We start from the raw sequence: 22,599 nt of genomic DNA on the forward strand, positions 1-22,599 counted from the left end.
ATTACAAAATTTACATATTTTATCATTACAATTTATATATAAACAAATAATAATCATATAAAGTCATATCTTTTATTATTTAACTAACCCTAATTATATCCTCACTATCTCCAAATACTCTTTTATTTTATTAATTAAAAAGTTATTATAGAAACTTGTATAAAAAAGAGAATGATCGAGAGATAAAAAGAAGAAGAATAAAGAAGAAGAATAAACTATAACAAAAAAGAATAATTTTAAGGAAAATGAAAAAATTACATTAACAACTTCCACAAAAGTCAATGAAAGTTAATATAATTTTTTCTTTTTGTTCTACTTTCTTTTTCTATTATTATTTCTTTTTCTTCTATCCCTTAATCTTTCTTTTCCATACAAGTCTTTATAATCTTTTTAATTAATAAATAAGATATTAATCAATTATTATTTCTTATAGTATAAAGATGAAGAAAATGAGTGCAGACCCAATTCTCTCTCTTATAGTATTCCGTCAATATTTAATAAGGTACTAAATAACAAAAGAGCGAAGTTGGAAAAAAAATTAAAAAAAAAAACTCAAGTACAAAAGAAACCGAAAATGATCCTGACTCACAAAATCAAAAACCAAGTGGGTTTTGTGGTGCAGATAACCTATTTTTCTTTTCGAGAAAGGAAAATAATTATTACAACTTTGACCCATTCGACAGTAAAGAGAGCTGCAGTGGAAATTTGATGCCACTAGAATCAGCAATTTTGCGTTGCTATTCCTAAATGCAGAAGAGCAAGATGATCAACAACCAAACGTTGATGCCGTGTAGATCAAGTCCTCACTTTGACGTTGATACCGGTGCTGCTTATTCTTGCTTAAGGATGAACGATCAGTAGTATGAGGTTGCACTTAATCTAACTTCTCTAATCAATAGAGAGATTCTTGCTGCTGCGGATGCTGCGCTGCTGATCAGCAATCCCTTTGGCCAGTCGTGACGGTAATGGGATCATTTCTACTGCTTTTCCGGCGAGTGATGAACCATCGATTTTTGGCTTAAACCACCTTCTTAGAGCAAGACCACTAATTCTTATTTTTCCATATGACTCGTCTCCTTGGTAGTAAATCCCCAATCTCCTTAAGAGTGAGCCTACTCCTTGACCAATCCTACATCAATTTAAGCAAAATTCAGTTTAAACAAGATAACTGTCCTCCCTGTAATCTGATTGAAGCTAGTGATATCAAATATAAGAACCGAAAAAGTAATGCATCCATTGAAAAAGAAATTGAGACCATGACCTTACCTCCAGTTATTTGAATATCTTCCTACATCAACATATCATGTTGATTCACATTTTCAAGAGAGTGAAAATATTACGTGATATATGCAGATAACTTAGTATTTGCTGTTGCAGCAGGGTTTGAAGCAGTAAATTTGATGATGAAAAAGGTATAACAAGCCATGGAAAATTTTCCTAGACATAACCATACCGAATCACCAAACGACAGGTAGATTGTTCAATACACTCTCAACAACACATGATTGATTATATATGCAAACAAGCACGTCCATGGTCTACAAGTTGCCACTGCTCATGTTTATATGATCATAACCTCAACCAATACGTGGAATGAGGAAACATTGAAACTCATGATCTAGAGGTCGCGGTTCAATAGAGAAAGAGTTTCACAAACTGATGAGTCACTAAAAGTCGGTTCCAACACTTCTGATCCACAATAAAATGCAAATTAGGAAGCAAATATCAACGGTTTTATGGTAGCGGCAGATGAAGTCCAAAGATTCAAGATATAGTGCTCAGGATACTCAGCAAAGAGATATTCTATCACTATTCTGTCACACTCATTCTAGGAGTGTATAATGCATGTATTAAACAAGAGAAATATAGAAAGCTGAGTTTGCTGATAAATCCAATCCATTAATATGACAAACCAAATATGTTCAAGATTCCATATAATTGATTAACATAACTTTGTGGAATGGCATATTCTTACAAGTGCATGCGATTATTTTTTTCCACAGAGTACAAAATAACTATAAAAAGGAATCACTTATGTTAAAAACTTGGGTTAATAAAGTTTTTGAATAGGGAAATATTGTTATCTTTACCTTCCAGCAAGGTTAATTGTTTTCTGCCCTTCAGCAGATTCAATTTGTGTTTTTCCTGTGGGTAATAAAATGGTTACACTTGGTAACCTTGCTCCTGCACAAAATGAAGGAATACTTAGAAAAAGAATTGCAGCATCCAAAAAGTATATTTCCTAGATTCTCTCGAAACTGTAACAGTCCGTCAAACTTCTTTTTGATTATGTAGTGTACAGTAATAGAGGTGTATTTCCTAACAGTAACTTTCATACCTTTTATTGTCTTAGATTTACCTGTGATTGAATGTGAGTGTGACTATATTTATTTGTAGTTTTTTTTAATTTCATTTATTTGCCATTTGCCAATCTATTTTGTTGAACATTTGAAATGTGTCAAGTGATATTGATATACATACGAACTTCTGTACAAAGGTCTACATAACAAAAAATTCAATTATTAGAAGACATGATTTACCTGCAGCTAAGCGATGCTTCAGACCTTTCAATGTTGTAAGGATGTAAACCTGCCAAATCTCAAAATCTAAACCAATTACTGTGCTCTTTGGAATGAAAAAATTCCACAAACAGAAACAAGAAATTCCATGCTTCTTACACCAGTAACCATTATCTACAGGTATTTTCAACCGATAACATTGTTGCACTAATACAAAACTTTGTGCTTTTTATGTCAAGGTCAGTAGTGTTGCTAATGATAACAACAACAACAACAACAACAATATAATAATGAGAAAGTCCATGTAGCTCGTAAATAGGTATATTATTATGTAATTTCTTCAATTACGAACTGAATCAATTTATGCAACTCTAATGTTGTTTCAATTTACAGGTATACTTCAAGATAATTTCTCTTTATTTTTTTCATTTTCCAGAAAGATTTTAAAACTTCCTTCAGTGAGATCTTCAAGTTTCTCGCAATAATTTTTTATCATCACAATTTTTTATCATTTTATCTTAGTTGATGCTGACAACTTCTATAGCCTTGAGTGTTTACCTTCTGCTATTTTCCCAAATCTTTCCTTCACACTGATGATCAAAATCAATTTCATATTAGTATTACTTTCTCTTCCATATTTATCTAGTTTAGGACAACTTAATTATCAGCAACCTCAACAATACTAACTTTTCAATTTTATTGAATCCTGATGAAATTTCTCGACCAAAAAGAAAAAGTTATCTAATGATCTAATCAGTTTTAATTTCTTGAAACTTGAAAGGTTACGGGTTATCTCATCAATTTTTATTCCTTGACAGATTTATGGTTTATCTTAGTCCAAGAAGAAAAGTTTAAGGATTATCTACTCATTTTTCATCCTTGAAAGAAGTAAATGATGCATGGATGCTTATATTGTACAAAATGAGAACTGTACTATATGATAATCAGTCCAATTGTGGTAATTCATAGTTTTGGGACAACATACCTCAATAGTATGGATCTGTAATTTCCTTCCATCAACAATAATTGGACTATCTTTGAAGGACAATTGGGGTATTACTCCCAGTGAAGCCGCTTCCTGAGGACATTAACTGTCAAGTCACTCTGGTACAGACCAAATATCAAGAGAGATGCATTTATGAATTTTAAGAGCAATTCAGTTGCCACCTACCTCAAGAATGGAAAAAGAGCGGGTATCATATTCCCCAAAACCATCCAGTAATGAGCTAACATTTGAGCAACTCGAAACATCAATGCTGACTTCTAAATTCTCAATGAACTTACTTCTCAATGAGGAATCACGAGGAAACCTCAAGCATCCTAAAACTTGAGAAATCATATCAATAGTTGGTTGTATACCAGCTGAAATTGCTTCATGGTAGACTCTGATTGCTGATGTTGTCCTGCCATATACTAGCAATTAGAAATATATTGCATTCAAGAATAATCTCACTGCAAGATCTTCCTCAAAGAATTACTATAGTGGGAACTGCAATCATGTAACAACGCGAAGCAGTATGTACTTAGAGATAATATTAAGCATGATGTCATTGTAAGAACTTTCAAAAGAAAAGGCCCTAAAACTTCACACTAGATTATCCGTATGAAACCATATAAATCAAGAGATAATAATCTTCATCTTCCAAAAATAGCTCTATATAAAGAAAGAAATTGATAACTTTAAGATGTAGTTATTTTCAGAATATATAAAATACAGAGTTCTCCAGTAGTTTGAGCGTTTGGGCTCACCAGTTATTCAATATAGTATCTGAGCCTGATTTCAAACTTGCAAATCAGTGATTATAGATGAAATGCTACTCAAAAGCTCTTACAGTGCAGCAGCTAAGAAAATATGAAGCACATTGTAGTTCAGAGGAAAAATGAAGACTTGAAATACCATATGTAAAACAAAATCATAGGATTGAAAAACAAAATGTTGAAACAGTGGTTCTGGAAAAGTAAAGTGAATCAATGACCACTAGTGACTTAGACTGAAAAGTCAGCGTACAAATGACTGGTATGGCGACAAAAAGTTTAATCATTCTTTGTCAAAACATTGAGACAAAATATATATCCCATTCCAAAATATATAATTGAGAATTTGGAGAAAAAAAGTCTAGGCAGAAGAATGAATAGCATTTGGGTAATTTCAAAAGCTGACATTATGATGATTCTCAAGACTAGTTATTTGATTTAAAGTATTAAACTTTGATTTTCTTTTCAGAATGAGTATGATAATTAGACAAATACCATACCATTCATTATTGATCATTGGTTTTCCAGAGATGAAGGTCACAACTGTTTTACCAAGTGAACAATCCTTCTCAAAGCTTTTTAGGCACAAACCTACAGCAAAGGTAATTTCATTAAGATCACCTATTATTTTACATCAGAAAAAAAAGATCGAAGATAGATTAGGAGACTTCTAAGCTCATATACACTGCCGAATAAATGGTATGCAAATTTGCTATGAAATTAGGCAAAACAAATCTGTCTCTCATTCACTGTAAAGCAAGTAGCAGTATATTTTTTTTTTTTCCTTTTTCTTATTGCAATAAAAGAAACTAGTATATAAAATAGAAACAAACTCACCAGTCAAACAGCAACACATAATGAGACTAAGACGAATACCATCCATTTTGGCTTCTTCAAATAGTTTAAAACCCAGTTCTGCTTCATCTTTCCTATAAATGCAGATTAAACAATCAGAAAATAAATGAATAACTCAAAAATAAGAAGTTCAAAATTATTACTTTTCACATGCTACAATAAGGACTGCATAAGTGATGTCATTTGGCTGCACTCCTAATTTCCTGGTTTCATTAAGAACCTCAACAGACCTCATAACAAGGCCATCATCACCTGCAGTTTAAGAGAACTGATCTTTAGTACTTCAACAAAAAAACTGCTGACTCTATGAAATTGACTCTAAATGTATTCATCCTGAAATATTCAAAATATAATGGCAACATGCAGCACAACATGGTAGAAGGAGACTAAATTTATGTTCTTAATTCTAGTGATAGGAAAAGTCCTTAGTGGAGTGCATAAAATTAACTATATACATTGCTTCCTTACTAATGACCACTTGCTCTCATGATCCAAGCAGATGCACCCTTGCTACGACCAACTTGTTCAGATGATCCACATCAATCAAGCACGGCTCATGCCAAGAGAGGGCAGAACACATGGCACAAAAGTAGATCCAGTTCCAACAACTAAACCCCTACTCTATTGAGTAGCAACCTTCTTGTGTGACAAGAAGGACCTACTTTTGTGGGTTTACCTTGAGGGGGAAAAAAAGAAGGCAACAAGAAGATGGACATTTAGCAAGAGTCAGATAGGTAGCAAGTCACCTCTCAGAGGATAGCACACCGATACTGCTTTTGTCAATCCTATCAAAATCAGTTCTCCGCAAGAAGATCAAATTTCTGACAATTGCTTTAGTGTATTGCTGTAAGTTTTCTTTGTAATATCCAGACTGGTGCTTTTTGAAGTTACATACTAAGTGCATTGGAAGTAAAAAGAACAGAGGAAAGAAGAAATTAATGTTTATCTTCAATTCCTCATAATAAATTATTCTTTACTCTAACAACCTATATCCTATCTCTTTTGATATGCTTGCACCTCATCCGTGACCTATCTTTCAAAGCCTTTGTCTTTTCCATTCTACTTAGACAAGTATTTGTATTATGAATAGAGGAGGACATAAATTATTTGAAAAATATTTAAACTAGCTTTGCAACTTCTGTATCTGTTCAATAAATTTTCTATTTAGAAGTAAAAATAGTAACTCCTATCCAGAAGTTGATTACTTGGTCTAATGCCTAGATTTCACATACTACAACAACGGGCATGACCATGTTAATACAAGAAATAAAATCACCCAAAAAGAAGGAAATAATATGACTTGGTGAAAAGATCAGATATCTACTTAGAGACTCAATAAAAAATATGTGTAGACTGATAGTGCCAGCTAGAAAATAATATCATGTTAATTCACCAGCTACACTACATTAGAAGCTTAAGTTATTAGGAAATGGTAGCTTTTAATAATTTTATCACTTGCACATTGCTTCTTAGCTGAACACATTTTGAGAGGTTCGGGAAGTGAACTTGACTTAAACAGGTTGAAGGTTTTTTTAATTTAATTGACAAGGTAGGCTTGGTAGGAGTCGTAATCATAACATAGCATAAGAAATACATGAACATCAATTAACCAGTAGTGGAGGAAATACATACATAATGAGGTGATCAAAGCATTCAGCGTTGAAACTGTCGGACGTAACTTGCTTGATTTAATCAGATCATACAGCTCCAGCGCCTTTTTCCAGTTTCTTGCCTAACATCAGGAGCTTGTTATTTTACAGTCATGAGCTAATGTAGCACCTAAGAAATTCAGGTTAGGACTACAGCAAAATGCAAGCATAAGGTCTATGATAAGCAAAACAAATATCATCCGGCATTTGAAGAGTTTAAGGCGACATATACTACCAACTCATATGACTTAGTATGTCTACCATTCAAGTACTAATTCAAGTACTAACATTGCAGCAAGCTCCCATTAAGGAACTATATGATATATCTCCAACTCGTATTCCTTTGGTTCTTGCTTCTTTTATGATTTCAAAGGCAGCATCAACCTTCCCAGCATGCCCAGCCACATCCACTATGGTGCTAAGAAAAATCTGCGTAGAAATGGAAGCGAGGAAATTTAAGGGCATTTTGAGGTCCCAAAAGAGATCACTGAAAGAAAAGATGATAATAAACAAGTTTAGTTAATGGTCCAAGAAATAGCTTCTTGAAACGTCCATCATAATAACACATAATAAACATTTGGCCAAAAGGTAATTTCACCAACTAATATTAAGGAAGAGAAAATATTATATAATAATATTATTGCTGTAATCGAAATTATGAGACTACAATAAGATTATTTATTGCGATAACAAAGGCTGCCAGCTCAAATTTTTTGAAGAAGAATAAATAAAATTATATTAGGTAGAGCAGGGAGTAGAATACCTCGTCAGGTGTCACCCCATTCCTTTTCATATCATCATATATTTTAAGCGCAAATTCTAGATCACCAGTCTGGCTACAACTCCTGACAGCGATCGTATAAACTTCTGAGGTCCCCTTTATGCTATAGTCATGAAGCATTTTATACACTTCACGAGCACGATCAGCCTAAAGGTGGAACAATAATTTGTATTATTGGATTCTAGAATAGCAAAAACCATATCTAATAGAAGAAAGTTAAGCTCAAGCATCGTTTTCAAGACTGATAGATACCTGACCAGCCTGGATACAGGTCTTTATTAAAGCTCCAACAGTTACATGATCAGGATCTATCGGTGTAGGCTCTGCCATCATCTCTGCTAAAACATCAAAAGCACGATCAACTGCCCCTGATTCACCACATGCAGTGATCAAGGCATTGAAAACAACTCGATCAGGCTGCACTTTCTACTGCAAATAGGACCTCATTAAGTTGTAAAACCTTATGTAAAGAAACCAATGCTTGTGATGCCATCTGTACTATCAGTACCTTCCACGGACAAAGTAGAACTACAATATAAGATGCATATATCAGAAACATACTTGCAACTATACCTTGGATCTCATAATTCCGTAGGCACCAAATGCTTTTGCCACTTGACCAGCTCTGGCACAACCATCAATAAGTGCGCCATATGTATTGACATTTGGTTCTATGCCAGCATTGACCATCTCATGGAAAACCTATAGGACAAAATGCATCCATAAATGAAATGTCCAATATTATGATTACTACATGAACATGCATATCTGAAATCAATGACCATGGCACCACTGTGTACGGTAAATGAATTGTATCAAGCATCCTATATTAATCCAGAGAAATATAAATACAGATTTTCTACAAAATTAAAGTCCTAGGAATGGATGGCCGTGCCATTACTGGCACGGCACTTGGCATGGGGTGTGCCAGTGCCGACCAGCACGCGAGCCGTGCCGAACCGTGTCGGTCAGGCACAACCTCGTGCCGGTCATTGTGCCATGTGGTGCCATCTTTTTAAAAAAAAAATTATTTTTATTAATTATTATCAAATTAATTAATCAATTGATTATATAGAAGGCTTAGATAAAATTAATGATAATGAGACTAGAAATGACAATGATGATAGTGATAGTGATAATAATGAAACTTAGTCTAATGTAGTGATGATAGAGATGAGACATACGTTCCTGTTACACAACCTTCTCACAAGTATTGTTTTTAAAAAGGACTTGAGTCTGTAAGTAGCAAAACATCAAAAGAGGTTCACCCACATAATAATATGAGTTAATTATAATTACCATCATATCAATCACATCCACTATAGCCAGAATACCCTTATTATACTCTACATCCACAATCTGCAATCTACATATGTTTATGGTATATTTGTGGCTATACGGTGACGTTCATTCCTGTGCATGTTCAATATTCATATTATATCATAGGAGAATTATAAAATTTCTATTTATATGAAGACTACGTGAGACGTTACAACGAATAATACCATTAGTGAATGAGTTTTGAAAAACATCGACAGCATTTAATGCAATATCCTTGTGTTATTCTTGTGCCGACAAATGAAGTCTTTGATCCTCCTTGTCATTTTACGTTCAACTAAATACTAATTTTAATTTTTATACTATTATCAATTAATATTATGTCTTCAATTATGTTATAAAGTATTCAATTATATTATAGTGTTTAATCATTAATATTAGTTTTAATAAAATGTCTTCAATCATAGTATGTATTGAATAATATTTATATTTAATTGTTACTTTATCTTTAAGGATAATGGTAACCCTATCATTAACTAATTCATTCTTATTTATTAATTTTATAGTAATAGAACTACATGTCCTACCGAGATAGAATTTATAACTTGCTATCATCTTGCCTAGTAGGCAAAGATTTACCTCTAATCCTACTCACATTAGATCTAGTGCTCAGGTAGTTTGGCCAAATAGTAGGTCAAGAAATATTAAACAAAAATGTGGGCGGGGTTTCCAAGGAATACAAATAACCATAGTTTTTTTTCTAAAATATATCATTTACAAAAATAATCTAAAGATAAATCATTATAATGTAGATTTTAAACTTTTAATACATATATTTAAACTAAAAACTAAAAATTAACATATTGAAGACCCAAAAACATCTTTAAATATTCTAAAAAACTTATTAAAATTATTATGAATGCGTGCCAATGGCACGTAGGGCACGCAGGGGTGTGCCATTGGCACGGTGGGGCATGCTCATCGTTGGTCCTATAATTCTTTTAAATTCATTTTCTAGTGTGATGGACTGCAAGCAGATTTGATTGCCATTAAATTTTATTTTCAGCACCTACTTATTAATCAGAAATGTAGATAGGAGATGTAAGGGAAAAGTTTCCAGATCCTGCAGAAACAGCCATATTTTCTGATTGTCACTCTCATTTTATGAAATCATATCACTGGAATACAATAACAGACAAAGTTTAAAATTTTAAATGGGAAAGTATGCAGGAATTTCTGTACCTGTTGACATCATGGTAAGTCTGTAGGTACAAGAGACTAGCATAATTTATTTGCACAAATATAGGATGAGATGACTAAACATTTTGCTCTTATCAACGGAAGCCACTTTTGGAGATAATGAGTATTGACTTTGCTATGATGGTACAAAGATTAAACTTAAATATCTAAAACATCTGAGGTAACAAAAATTGCAATCTGTCGGTACCACAACTAGCAGAACAATGTTAACTATGTTGAGAACTATCAGACAAGTATACCTAACCAATCTGAAAAGAATCTGGAAACTTTCTAGTCATTTGTGCTCAATCATAGGTCCTCCCTTGGGAAGTATGTTACAAGCAAGGATTGAGGGAAGGAGGGTTACAGTTGGGGAGCACTTATTAGTGTTCGATGCGTCCAGGCATGGATGCTTAACATTTTAAAGAAGCAGGGATTAACCATTGGGGAAGGAAAATAGAAAGGTAACTTGGGCATTATAAAATTAGGTCAGCCCATATCATAATCTTGAAAACAAAGAGCCTGATGTTGCTACAAAAGCAGTTGGGCTTCTTGATGCAAACAGCCGCATGACATGTGATGCAGACAATCACCAATTACATGGAAGCACAAGGCATTTCAGCATGGCACTAATGGGCATGTCCAACGTCCAAACTGCAACCATGTGAGATCGGCCACATTGATCTCTTTCCTCCATTCAACTAGTAAATAATGTTAAATCCATTTTAATTTTCTTGACAAATGCTTTATTCGGGTTATCAAGCTAACTAATAAAACCCTCTTCCTACTTACCTGCTACAGAACTATAATCGACTAAACTATCACATATAAATTTGTCATCAACTATCCTTATAGCTGCCAAACTATAATATATGCAACTATCAAGCACAATAAATAACATCCTTGGAAATCTACCAGACAGAACCCATAAAACATCATGATGTACCAACATTTAACTATCTCATGTCAAAGGCAGCTAGGAATTTGAGCAAGGTACAAAGGGATGGAGAAGCACAATGAAAATAACCAGTATGTCCATCTTCTTAGTTTTTATTTAATTGTTTAGATATAATTTGGAAAGTCTAAGTGTCTCGTGTATGTCTAAAATGTAAATATAAGAAAATAGAGACAAATATGCCAGTGTCATTACTTTCCTTTAAAGATAACTCCTATGTTATTGTTATTATTTTCCTTTAATCTTTATAGATTAACTTGGAAGCTCAAAATATCTCTACTTCTATTCCCATCTAGAGAAAGAGAGGAAAGTCTCACTAGAAAGACAGTGCCCCACCTTATCGTGTGAGTCTCTAGTAGGGCCTGAATACAAGATTTGCTTAAGTAGGAGTATATTTTCTATATTCTAAAATAACCAGAACAGGCATTTTTGCTCCTTTTGGAGTGTGGATTCATTCCAAGCATGTCTATTTGGTCAGAACAGACTCTAGACATATTGTCATATCTACATCAATGCATTAAGTCTGTCACGCAAATGATGCAAACTGGAGAATAGAAGAACCCCTCTTCATTAATATGAGAACAAACTGAGTCATCCATGTGACGCGCTTGATGTGTTGAAGCATATCTGATGGTCCTCTTGGATCAAATCCCACCTTACTTCTATAGTGCCTTGTGCATCAATGAGAAAATACTCCATAGCTTTAGTGGTGTAAGTTTCGATTTAATCCAATTGGTAATTTATGTCTAGCCCATGAATGCCATGAGATATAGATTACATTATCAATGTAGAGTTTGTAGAGATTTTGGCATGCTAACACTACTAGTCAAAACATAGAGTATACATACCTAACATACTTAAGTGGCAGAAAGAAAGTAAAGGACTTGACATAAAACATCGATCTATGAAACAGTGGAGACAAAACAATCTAAAGTGGAGTTGTATTTGATTATTTTCTTTTACAATAGAAAACCACTTAGGTGAATCTCCATATAAGATCATTTAAGAAGTCGATCATCTATAAGTTCTTCATGCATATTGTTTATGACTTTATGTTGATCCTTAGCAAAGCCACTTATACATTATCTCATGAATGCTTGTGTCACAGTCTTGTTGTTAACTCACTGGCTACTCTAAAAACTTAAGTTATTAGAAAAAAAATGTTTCCTTTATCTTTTATGTTTTATTGCCACTTATAGGCATGAGACATTTTAAAAAGGCCCAGCTTGACTTAAATATGTGGAAGCTTTTATATTTAATTGATCAAGTAGACCTAATAGGATCCCCTGTTTCGATATCATGTAACATGTTAACTTGCCAGTTACTCTAAAGGCTTAAGCCGTTAACAAAAATTTTATCTTTTCATATTTTAACACACATTTATTCCCATGCTTCTTTTCAGATATATTTTTTCAGAACCTTAATGCAATACTTTAGTCCTAAACTAATGTGTCTTCTATACATGAGAACGTCAGTAAGAAAAAGGAGCTGCTCAAAAAGTTAAGAGCTACTTTAACACTAGATAAAGAAAGTCTAAGATCCTAACAAACAAGAGATACTCGAGGTAGACCAATGCTCTTCAAACTTAATCCACAAAATTACAATCTTCTCTTAGCTTTAACTAGAAATGTTAAAACTAAAGTTCTAAAACTCGGTATCGAGTTTGCCCATCCGGAAAAACAATACATATTGACAGTATCGGCCGTATAAGTCGCCTATATCTAATTGGACTATTTTTAATTATAATAAAAGTATATATATTATTTAGAAATATAGAAAAATTTCTAAAACTTTCAAAAATGACAATAAAATAAGAAAATAATAATTACTCACATAGAAAGCCTAAAAACTAAAGAAAATATTAACTTACTCAAAATTTTGAGTAAGCCTAAAATTCCCTCTCTCTCTCTCTCTCTCTTCCTCCCTCTCTCTATTATTATTGCAATGAATTTATTCTAGTTTTTTCATTTCTTCCCTTCTCTTTCCCTCTCTCTTTCTCTATCCCTGTTAATCCCTCTCTCTCTTCCTCCCACTAACTCACTCTCCACTCTCTCTCTAGCCTTTCTATCTCACTATCTCTGTTACTGCTGCAGTAACAGAGACGGAGAAACAAAGAGAGAGAGAGAGAGCGGAAGAGAGAAGGAGAGAGTAGAGAGGGGCTCACCAGAGGTCGGATAGAGAGCAGAGAAAGGCAAAGAGAAATGGGGAGTCGAAAAGAGAGAGAAAAGAAAGGAAAACAAAAAACAAAAAAATAAATACTTACCCGAGGTCGCAAGAGGTCAAACTCGCCAGATCTTAGTTGGAAGATGTTAACCAACATCGAGGCTGCCAGCATTTGTGTCTAGTGGCCGCCGGAGTAGATGGGGGAGAGAGAGAGAGAGAGAGAGAGAGAGAGAGAGAGAGGGGGGAGAGAGGCTCGGGGGCATCAACTATTTGATGCCCCCGGGTGGAATACAGGTTGGGTCCTTCTTGGATCTGACCCGTATAATTGGATAAGATCTGGGATCGGCTGAAATGGTTGATCCCAACCCGATACTAATCGGGTGTTAGCCGATCCGGCCGATATCAAGATGAAACCAGTTGCATGGACCGAGATTGGCTATAGCTGATCCCACTCCGTTTTAACCGATCCGACTCAGGCTCGGCCGAAACTTGGACCTTAAAATCATACATTTTGCATTATATTGTCTATAATTTACTAATAAGGTTTCTACTAGCACAGCAAGTTTTTGCTAACAGACACTAGTTGCAACTCAATAAAGGAACCTCCAGAATCTGTAGAGATTAATATAGTCTACTCAAATAAGAAACATAAAAAAAAACTATATTTAGGTACTTCTTTCATCTTTGGAGAACAAATAAGAGAACAGTCGTAAATGAAACATGATGCCATAATAGACAAAATAAACCTCTTAGATAAAGATTGCAAAGATAATTGGAAACAACAATCCTTATACTGAGAATCATGACAAAAAGTTTACAGAGGAGAAGGTAAAAGCTCAAAAATGTGAAAATTAACCTTTTAATATCAGCTATATCCTTAACTTGGAATGGCATGGCGGTATCTAATAATATTATATGGCCTCATTGACAATTTGGTTCAGAAAGAACATTAGATGCCACAAATCAAGTGTTGCTCAAATTACTTACAGTAGACATAACTAAAAGGAGGTGCCCAAATCATAAGGCATAGATCAACCAACATCATAATGCATGCTGATAAAAAATAAAATAAAAAGGAAAAAGAACATTATTTGATGACAAATATTTAAGAACCATTACAAATTTAAACAGAAAATAATGAATCTGAAAGTTTAATTTGTTCATGCTAGTTGGTTAGATTATCATACTTCGAACATAGCATCAACTTTTCCACTTTTAGCGCAGGTTGATATCAATGTAGTATAAAGTTTGCAATCAGGTTTTAGTCCAGCCTCCTTCAGTAGTAGCATCACTTGAAATGCCCCTAGGTAGAAATATAGCTTTTAGATATTTAAAAGGTAAACTAAGATGCTATTCTAGAGGTAAGAGTAGAATTCCACGAAAACCTGAATTACCATTAAAATCTTGTGAACTTGCACATACAGACAATAGCATATTGAAGGTGCTCATTTTGGGATTCTTAATTAATCTGCTAAACCGAATTGCCTCTTTTACAGTCTTCTGACTCTTGCAAGCATTCAAAAAACTTGTATGATGTACCTGGAAAAGTTAGTAACGTCAACAGTTGGCAGAAAATGAACAGGCAAGAACTTTAAAAAAGCACATGTAATGCAGAAAATGTAGGAGCTATAAGTATGTATATTTACCTTTTCCATATCCAAAAATCCTTTCTGCTCCATGCTTTCGAGCAAATCTACACAATCTTTCAACCTGATGTGTGGACGAGTAAAGGTAGTTGAATATGAGTAAGGAAACATGGATGCAAGGAATATCAGCTAGGTAGTAAGGTATAATCCCTTGGCATGGAATTGAACTAGCTCCACTGAGTGGACCTCGTTTCAGCTTCAGAGCATGGGAGAGTGAACTTGAGCTTAGCTTGAGCCTACTTTGAGACTTATTTGCTCAAGCTCGGCAAGCCTTTATATCGAGCCAGCTTGGCAAAGGAAGATTTAATTGGCTGGAGGAGTTTTAGGCTTGTAAAGGAAAAAAAAGGCAGCAAAAATAATAATAAAATTGGATTGAAAAGAGGCTCTCTACTAGCTGAAGTTATCAAATAAGTAAATGACATGTGAAACATAAGAGACACAGTCGCACAATCATATACATCCTTCTTAATGCGTATGAGCTAATTCAAACCATGATCGAGCAAGAGAAGCTTAGCTCAAGCTAGGGTCTGAGCTGGTCAACCCATTTGACACTCGCATCCACAAATTAGTAACTCGACTGAGCAAGTTTTCCACCAACTAGATGTCTCTCTTTATGTAAATCAAAACTAGAGAAGCATTGAATTGGTATTGGATTGTAAATAATACCTCGCATCTCTCAGCAAGCGGCTGTAGGCTCTTAGATACGCTGATGAACCGTCTAGATCTTTTACAACAAGCCCATTTAGTTGAGGGAATCTTGAAAGATTTCCACTGTCATTACTGTGAAAGAGATTTCCTGCATCCTCCGCAAATCCACGGCCCTTGTCTAATTTCTTCTCTTTACTTATGGGACCTTCTCTAAAGCATGCAGGAGGAGTTTGGTCTTCCGAATAAGCTGAAATAAAAATATGTAATTAATGAATTCAGAACGAAGAAATAGATGGGAAAAAGCCATGAATTCGGAGAGATGATGGGAAAAAGTAATTTACTCATAATCAAATAAAGTTCATTGTATGCTTTGGAAACTTAACTTGCTGTAAATAGAGAGCCTTTCGCATCGGAATCTTCAGCTTTGAATGCACTTCTTGATTGGGACGAAGATCGCTTGCCCGGCCGGTGCCGGAATCCAAAAATTTCTCTTCGGATGGAGGTGGAGAGAGGGAGGTGATGAGGAGTGGAGGAAATTAGGGCTAGGGTTTTGGCAGAGAAGCTCGCATCCATAGGAGAGGAGATGAGAGGATGAGAAGCGGAGAGGAGATTGGGAGCGGGAGGAGGGAGGTATAGACGGGGGGGATAATTGGATAAACCAATGCTGCCGTTGTTGCTGACGTGTCTCGTCAAAAAACGGTTTTCTTTTCTATCTTTTTGTTTTTTGTTTCTAGCTTTTTTTTTTGTTTTTTTTGCTTATATTTCATTTATTTATTAATTAATTTTTTTTAAAGAAAAAGGGTGAATAGAGTAAAATTCATGCTTACACCACTACTGGAACATTGCAATTAAATACAAAAAAATAATATGATTAGATAATTATCTTTAAATGAATAGAAAATAAGAATATCACTAACTTTGAATTTTATTATCTTATTTTTAACTAAAAGAGATATTGTATTAGAGCTATCAGAAAATAAAATATTAGATTAAGACTAACTTATAATTTTTTTTATAAGGAGGATACTAGTGTACTAACAATCCTCTTAAAATAAAAATATTATACTCTAACAAAGTTAGGTTTTGGCTACCTATTTTATTATAATCTATAAAAAAATATATAATTTTAAATGTAAATAACAAGTCTCTATTATTTTAAAATAATATAAATTTATTGAACGGGTTTTCCATGGGGTTTCAACAACTTTTATGAATAAGAGAATTTTATATCTTAAAAACGCATAATAATATGTTTCTATTCATATAGAAATTAAAAAAATTTAGTAGTGTGATAGAGCCATAAGCCTACTACCTTAAATGTCCAACATGCGATGAGAATGCCGCTTTGAGTTTTATAAGTCAAGACTAAGAACAATTTTGAGGTCTCTAATTATTTCCATAATTAAATTGTAAGATTCATCCACATGTAGTGCTTAATAAAGAAAACTATAAATTGTGAGAAATATACAAATAATATAAAAATGTATGTTTCTCTTTATGCGTATCTGACAAAATAATATATTACTTACCACAATGCAATTTTTATTATTCTCATAGTCAAAACTCTTATTTATCAATTGAAAGATTCATTCACATGCAAAGCTCAACAAGAGAACTATAAATTGTGAGAGATAGATAAAATAATATGAAAATGTATGTTTCTCTTTATGTCTCTTAGATAAAATAACTAACAAGATAAGATAATATGTTATTTACCACAATGGCACATGATTAAATTATAATCAATCAGTTATTATTTTTAAGAATTATATTAAAAGTAGTTTAAAAATATTCATATCATAAATATAATCTATATTATTTTTAGTTTATGATACATAAATTAATAAATATAAAAGATTGAACAACTAATGAATTGTAATAATAGATATATATTAGCTGATGAACTAGTTGGTATATATTTTAGAAATAATGAGAAATATTTATTTAAAATATCAATAAAATTATGCTAATAAAATATTTGATTTCCTCGAGAAAATATGGATTAACATGGTAAATATCAAATCCAAAATAATTTAAAATAAAAACTAAAAAATCAAATCAAATCAAATTAAATTGTTGTTTATAGAAAGAAAAATATTCTAGAGTATAAGGCTCCCACCAATATGTGGTCTATAAAAAGTAAAATATATGCAACACTATCCAATTATTTGAGAGATCATTTCATTATTTTTTTCCACAGTAACTTAGTTGTAGAAAGATAATTTTTACTAAATAATGATACAAGATATTATTAGCATAATATATATATATATCATGATAAGATATATTATATTATTTAATTAGTGCTCTAAATTTTTTAGTTAGTGTCAAAGGTTTGTTCGAGCAGTATGTTAGATATATACTAACACATTAGTCGTGCACATTCAATAGACTCTAATCATGTTTATTAAAATCTTATAGCTCTTTCGTACTATCTTTTGAGAATGATTGAAGCCATTAAATATATGTGATCAATGCATTAAAACACATTCAGTGAGTGTCTGAATTAACCCATATAAATAGGCACATAGCCCTAGATTATTAAATGTGTTTTACTTATTAACTCTTAGAAAATATTATTTAAAGAAAATTATCGAGTTAGCTATTACTTGGTTTACACCAAAGTATATAATTAAATGGTACAAGAGTACTAATAAAATTCTATTCAGTAGATTGAATTCATATCAAATTTTTTTACAACAAAAACCCAAGCAATTCAACAACTCGATGTTAAGGATATTATGGGTAATTTATTTAGTTCCAAAATGGGATAAGGAGGGATAAGTTATCCTAAGCTAATCCCAAGGGATAATATATCTCTTAGAATCTCATCTTCCAATTTTAGTCCATTGCTTAGTATATTTAAAACTACAAATATAATAGCTAAATAAAATGGCATTATCATCTTGGATAAAAAAAAATTGAAATGTTAGAATGTTTGATTTTATTCAAAGTGATAATTTTAAAAAAATTATGCTAACTTTACTAAAGATGATTGGATCAACGTGAGCGGTGCTTTTCTTAACAAGTTAAATGGGAAGATATAGATCAAGTAACAAAATAAATAATATTACATTTTTTATATATCTACTATCAAAATTTATATAATAGTATTATTATCATATATAGAAATATCTTTATATATGAAAATCATTGATGTTTTCTAAATGACATTTAGGAGTCAAAATATAAATTTGGATAACATAAAGATATTAATTTTTTAGCTATCATTACTATGTGGGGCCATGGGCTGATATTTGAGTACCCATTAAATGGTTGTCTACACAATAATTATGCACATTCAATGATTCTAATTATATTCAAAAAATAATACAAAAAGTCATAAGATTTGAGTGAGCATTACTAAAATCATTAGATGCGTACAATTGATGTGTTAGTACTCTAACAACCTACCCATACAACTTATATAAGATCAGTTTGCGTCGAATCTCAACTTAATAAAATGTCCATGCTATAAATAAAAATATATAAGACATCATTAATAGAAAAGACATATGATTATACATTGGTTGATGTTCAACCTTTGGGCTATTAAGGAAAAAAAATTCTATAAATGAGTCACACATATATCAGATCTATATAACAAAAGAATTTTATTTCTAAAATTAGTAACAATATATTCATTAAATATTTATACTACTAAATAGCAAACACACCTGAAGTCTTTAAATATCATGAATACTAAGACAAACGATTATTCACATATTGACCATCTTAATATGTCTTATTAAAAATGACGTTCTTATTTTTGTTTATATCATGGATATTTTATTAGGTTAAGATTTGATATAGGCCAATCTTATGTAGGTTGGTATGAGTAGGTCATTCAATATGTGGCAACGCATTAATCATGCACATCTAACTATTTTTATCATGCTCGAGTCAAATTTTATGCCCCCTTTATACTTTTTTTTTCGAGTACAATAGAAATAATTGAATACACGGGACCAATATATTAGCATGTATTCAATGAGTGCCTGAATCGACCCACATAAATGAGTCTATAACCTCACATCATAACTACGATATACCTATTATCTTTTAGAAAATATTATTGAAATGATATATTTTGTTTTTACATGATTTACATATATAAAATTAAGGGCATATACTTAATTAAAAACTTATTTTTTTCTAAGTTAAGGACGTATTTAATTTTTCATATATTGGTAACCCTTAGGCAAGTAATTCTTCACATATTAACCACTATGATATGTCCTAAAAAATACACTTTAAAAATTCAACAAACATTTTTAGTAAGTATATGTTCTTAGCTTTATATACATCTTCATTAAATTATAGTTTTAACTCAAGTAAAATATTATCATAAATTTAGCTTAACTTACTTAAGCTTGGCTTGATACACTATCTTATTTTTTGATATTTAAGATCCTATATATCATAAGATTGAATAATAACTTAATTCTAGACAGAGGACACAATACTCTCAAATCATTTGGTACAATTTATCATTATAAAAAAAATTAGTGTCACGCTCATATGAGGGTTGGAACACCCAACGTCTTGGTTGGCAAGATACGACTTCAATTAATTTATGCTAATAATTGGGTCTATCAACACTAATATAAGTGAGATTAAGTATCTAACATTTTAATTTCTTTATACCTTATATATTATTATTGCTAAAAAATAATATCAAAGCACATTAAAAACTAATTTCATGAGATAGTCTTAATTAAATAATATATTAAGATAATAAAAAAGTTATCATTAAGGATTGGTAAATCAAATAATTATTTATTCATGAGAGTACCACTCATGAGAATTTTAGAATTTTTCTATGAACGGATCAGCCTAGATCTGATTCGTAATATTTATTGATGACATGTATGTTTGTATGATCATTTCTAAGTACGCTTTTGGTGATGCTCTATCCAAATAATATTTTTACAAACTTGGTCAATTTTTTGAGAATATATTTTATTGATATTATTTTTAACATGTTTCTAATATACTTATTTTTTATCTTATTGATATATCTTGTAACCATGTAAAATAAAAACTTTTATTATATAAATACATGACTATCATGCAAAAAAAATGATATTTATCCATATTTAGTCATCAATCTAATTCTACATGCAATATCCTAGTTAAATTTGTTCTCTTGTTGAACTCCAAATATTATATAAGTGGATGTCAGCCATATGAGTGGGTGGCTCGAGAAGGTAGATGATAACTATGGTTTAGAAATAGATTTAGAGTTGTCAGGTGAAATCTAAGTTAATCTCTATATAAGAAAATTAAAAACCACAAACTCACCTGTAATATGCACATTGATAATAAAATTTCTATCATTACAAAATTTGTTATCGACGTGACTATGTAAGAGGTTTTATTTTATTTTTTATTTACTTTCGTTATTTTATTTTATTTATTAAATAATGGCTTATCAAAAAAATATTTTAAATTTCAAATCTAACAATATATATATATATATATATATATATATATATATATATATATATATAAAATATAGTGTTATTTCATTGCTCATTTTAATATTTAAACCACTAAGCTCTAACTCTAATTAATAGTAAGATTTGCTAATTGACAGAAGTTATAACTAATGGTGCAAACGATAAACTTGGTACTCTATATTTAACCATCAACCATCTCCACAAATCTTGCTTGTATTAGGATTTAATAAATGCCAACATAACTCTTAGGAAGAAGAAGAGGGTATATGCAACCTTGCATTCTTCTTTTTCTTATACTACTTTACCTAAACAAATAGTTAATAAGGAAGAGAAGAAGTATCATCTACTCTCTACAACAAAGAAACACTTAGATGCATAGAAGAAAGTCGATGTTGTAAGAATATAGACACCACCGATATCGTCCCACAACCTTATTTAAGGATAACATTTTTTCGATCTATGGTGAGTGCTCATTATATGTATTCTTCTAAATCTAACTACCAAAAAGTAGGTAGGTATTTTATTCTTACCAAAAAGTAGGTAGGTATTTTATTCTTACTTATTGGATGACATTAATCAAGTGTAGTTATAAGTTGTATGTAAACAATTAGCTATGTTTTGCTCAAAAAATTTAAATATAAAATGATAAACGGCTAAAATTAAACAGTAAATGTACGATAAGAAATTTACTAAATTAAAGTTCATTCCGTGATCCTAAATAAACTATAACTACTCTTATTTATAGGAGTAAAATTATATTTAATTTGCCCTACTATTTAGATTATCCGTTTTAATTTAAATTTAAAAGTAACAAGCAAAATCAATTAATTAGACTCAACCTAATTTACTCGCCCCTCATGGTTGGATGATATCAATAAATATATTCAGTAGGTTTTCAAAGAGATTGTGAATAATGACACGATCTACTTATTTGCTAGTGAAGATGCGAAAATATAAAGAATAGTTAAGAGATACACTACCCCAGATCGAATATCTATATAAAAGTTATAGTGCATAGGAGATGACGTGTTTATGCAGTAACTTTGATCATTTATATTTGAGAAAAGTGAATGATTAGTTCACTTTTAAAAAGTATCAAACTAAATATGCAACAACGATATTACTATTCGCGGATACTAAATTATAAAAAAATCATAATGGTAGTTTAAATATCTTTGCTCAATATAGAAGTAAGAACAAAAATATATATATATATATTCTAAATAGTAATGATATGTTCACTAAATATCTGAAGTAGAGAAGGTTTTTTAAAAGTCTGCTACAAAATCTCAAACCCACTCAATTCTTCATACATTGGCAATCTTAAAATTATCTATTGAGTTTGGTTGCAATCTTGCTTTCTAAAAATTCTTTTAATCAAGTCATTCAAGTACATTAATTTTATTATTGTTCTTCTTTATAACTTTGTTTGCACTTATCATTTCTCTCTCACCAATAATAGAATGCAAAATATATTTATCATTGTTAGACATGAGAAATAACATAAGTGAGTTAATCAGTTGTTTACTTAGTTATAGTGAGCAAACGTGACTTATTAAGAGGTTAGGTGAAGATTTTTAGTTATTTTCTATAAAACTATTGTTGAAGTAGGTACCCAAAATATCTCGTTTAATTTCGTAGTTATATAT

General features: G+C 31.7%; 1 protein-coding gene across 1 annotated transcript; it reads right to left on the reverse strand.

The window, feature by feature from the left end:
* Window positions 1-564: 564 nt before the first annotated feature.
* Window positions 565-16,110, reverse strand: LOC140798676 (pentatricopeptide repeat-containing protein MRL1, chloroplastic). Its single transcript, XM_073152662.1, has 18 exons — window positions 15,872-16,110; window positions 15,507-15,735; window positions 14,841-14,904; window positions 14,589-14,733; window positions 14,382-14,497; window positions 8,133-8,261; window positions 7,812-7,985; window positions 7,542-7,706; window positions 7,067-7,207; window positions 6,762-6,861; window positions 5,273-5,381; window positions 5,112-5,203; window positions 4,775-4,865; window positions 3,691-3,922; window positions 3,505-3,597; window positions 2,541-2,589; window positions 2,091-2,184; window positions 565-1,129 (listed from the first exon to the last, which is right to left on the reverse strand). The coding sequence occupies exons 1-18, from the start codon at window positions 16,059-16,061 to the stop codon at window positions 889-891; spliced, it is 2,454 nt and encodes an 817-aa protein (XP_073008763.1). The 5' UTR covers window positions 16,062-16,110; the 3' UTR covers window positions 565-888.
* Between the last annotated feature and the right edge of the window lie 6,489 nt (window positions 16,111-22,599).

The sequence above is a fragment of the Typha latifolia genome, chromosome 12 (genome assembly GCF_019914945.1).
Source record: "Typha latifolia isolate L0001 chromosome 12, TyphaL0001v2, whole genome shotgun sequence".
In the NCBI taxonomy this organism is placed as follows: domain Eukaryota; kingdom Viridiplantae; phylum Streptophyta; class Magnoliopsida; order Poales; family Typhaceae; genus Typha; species Typha latifolia.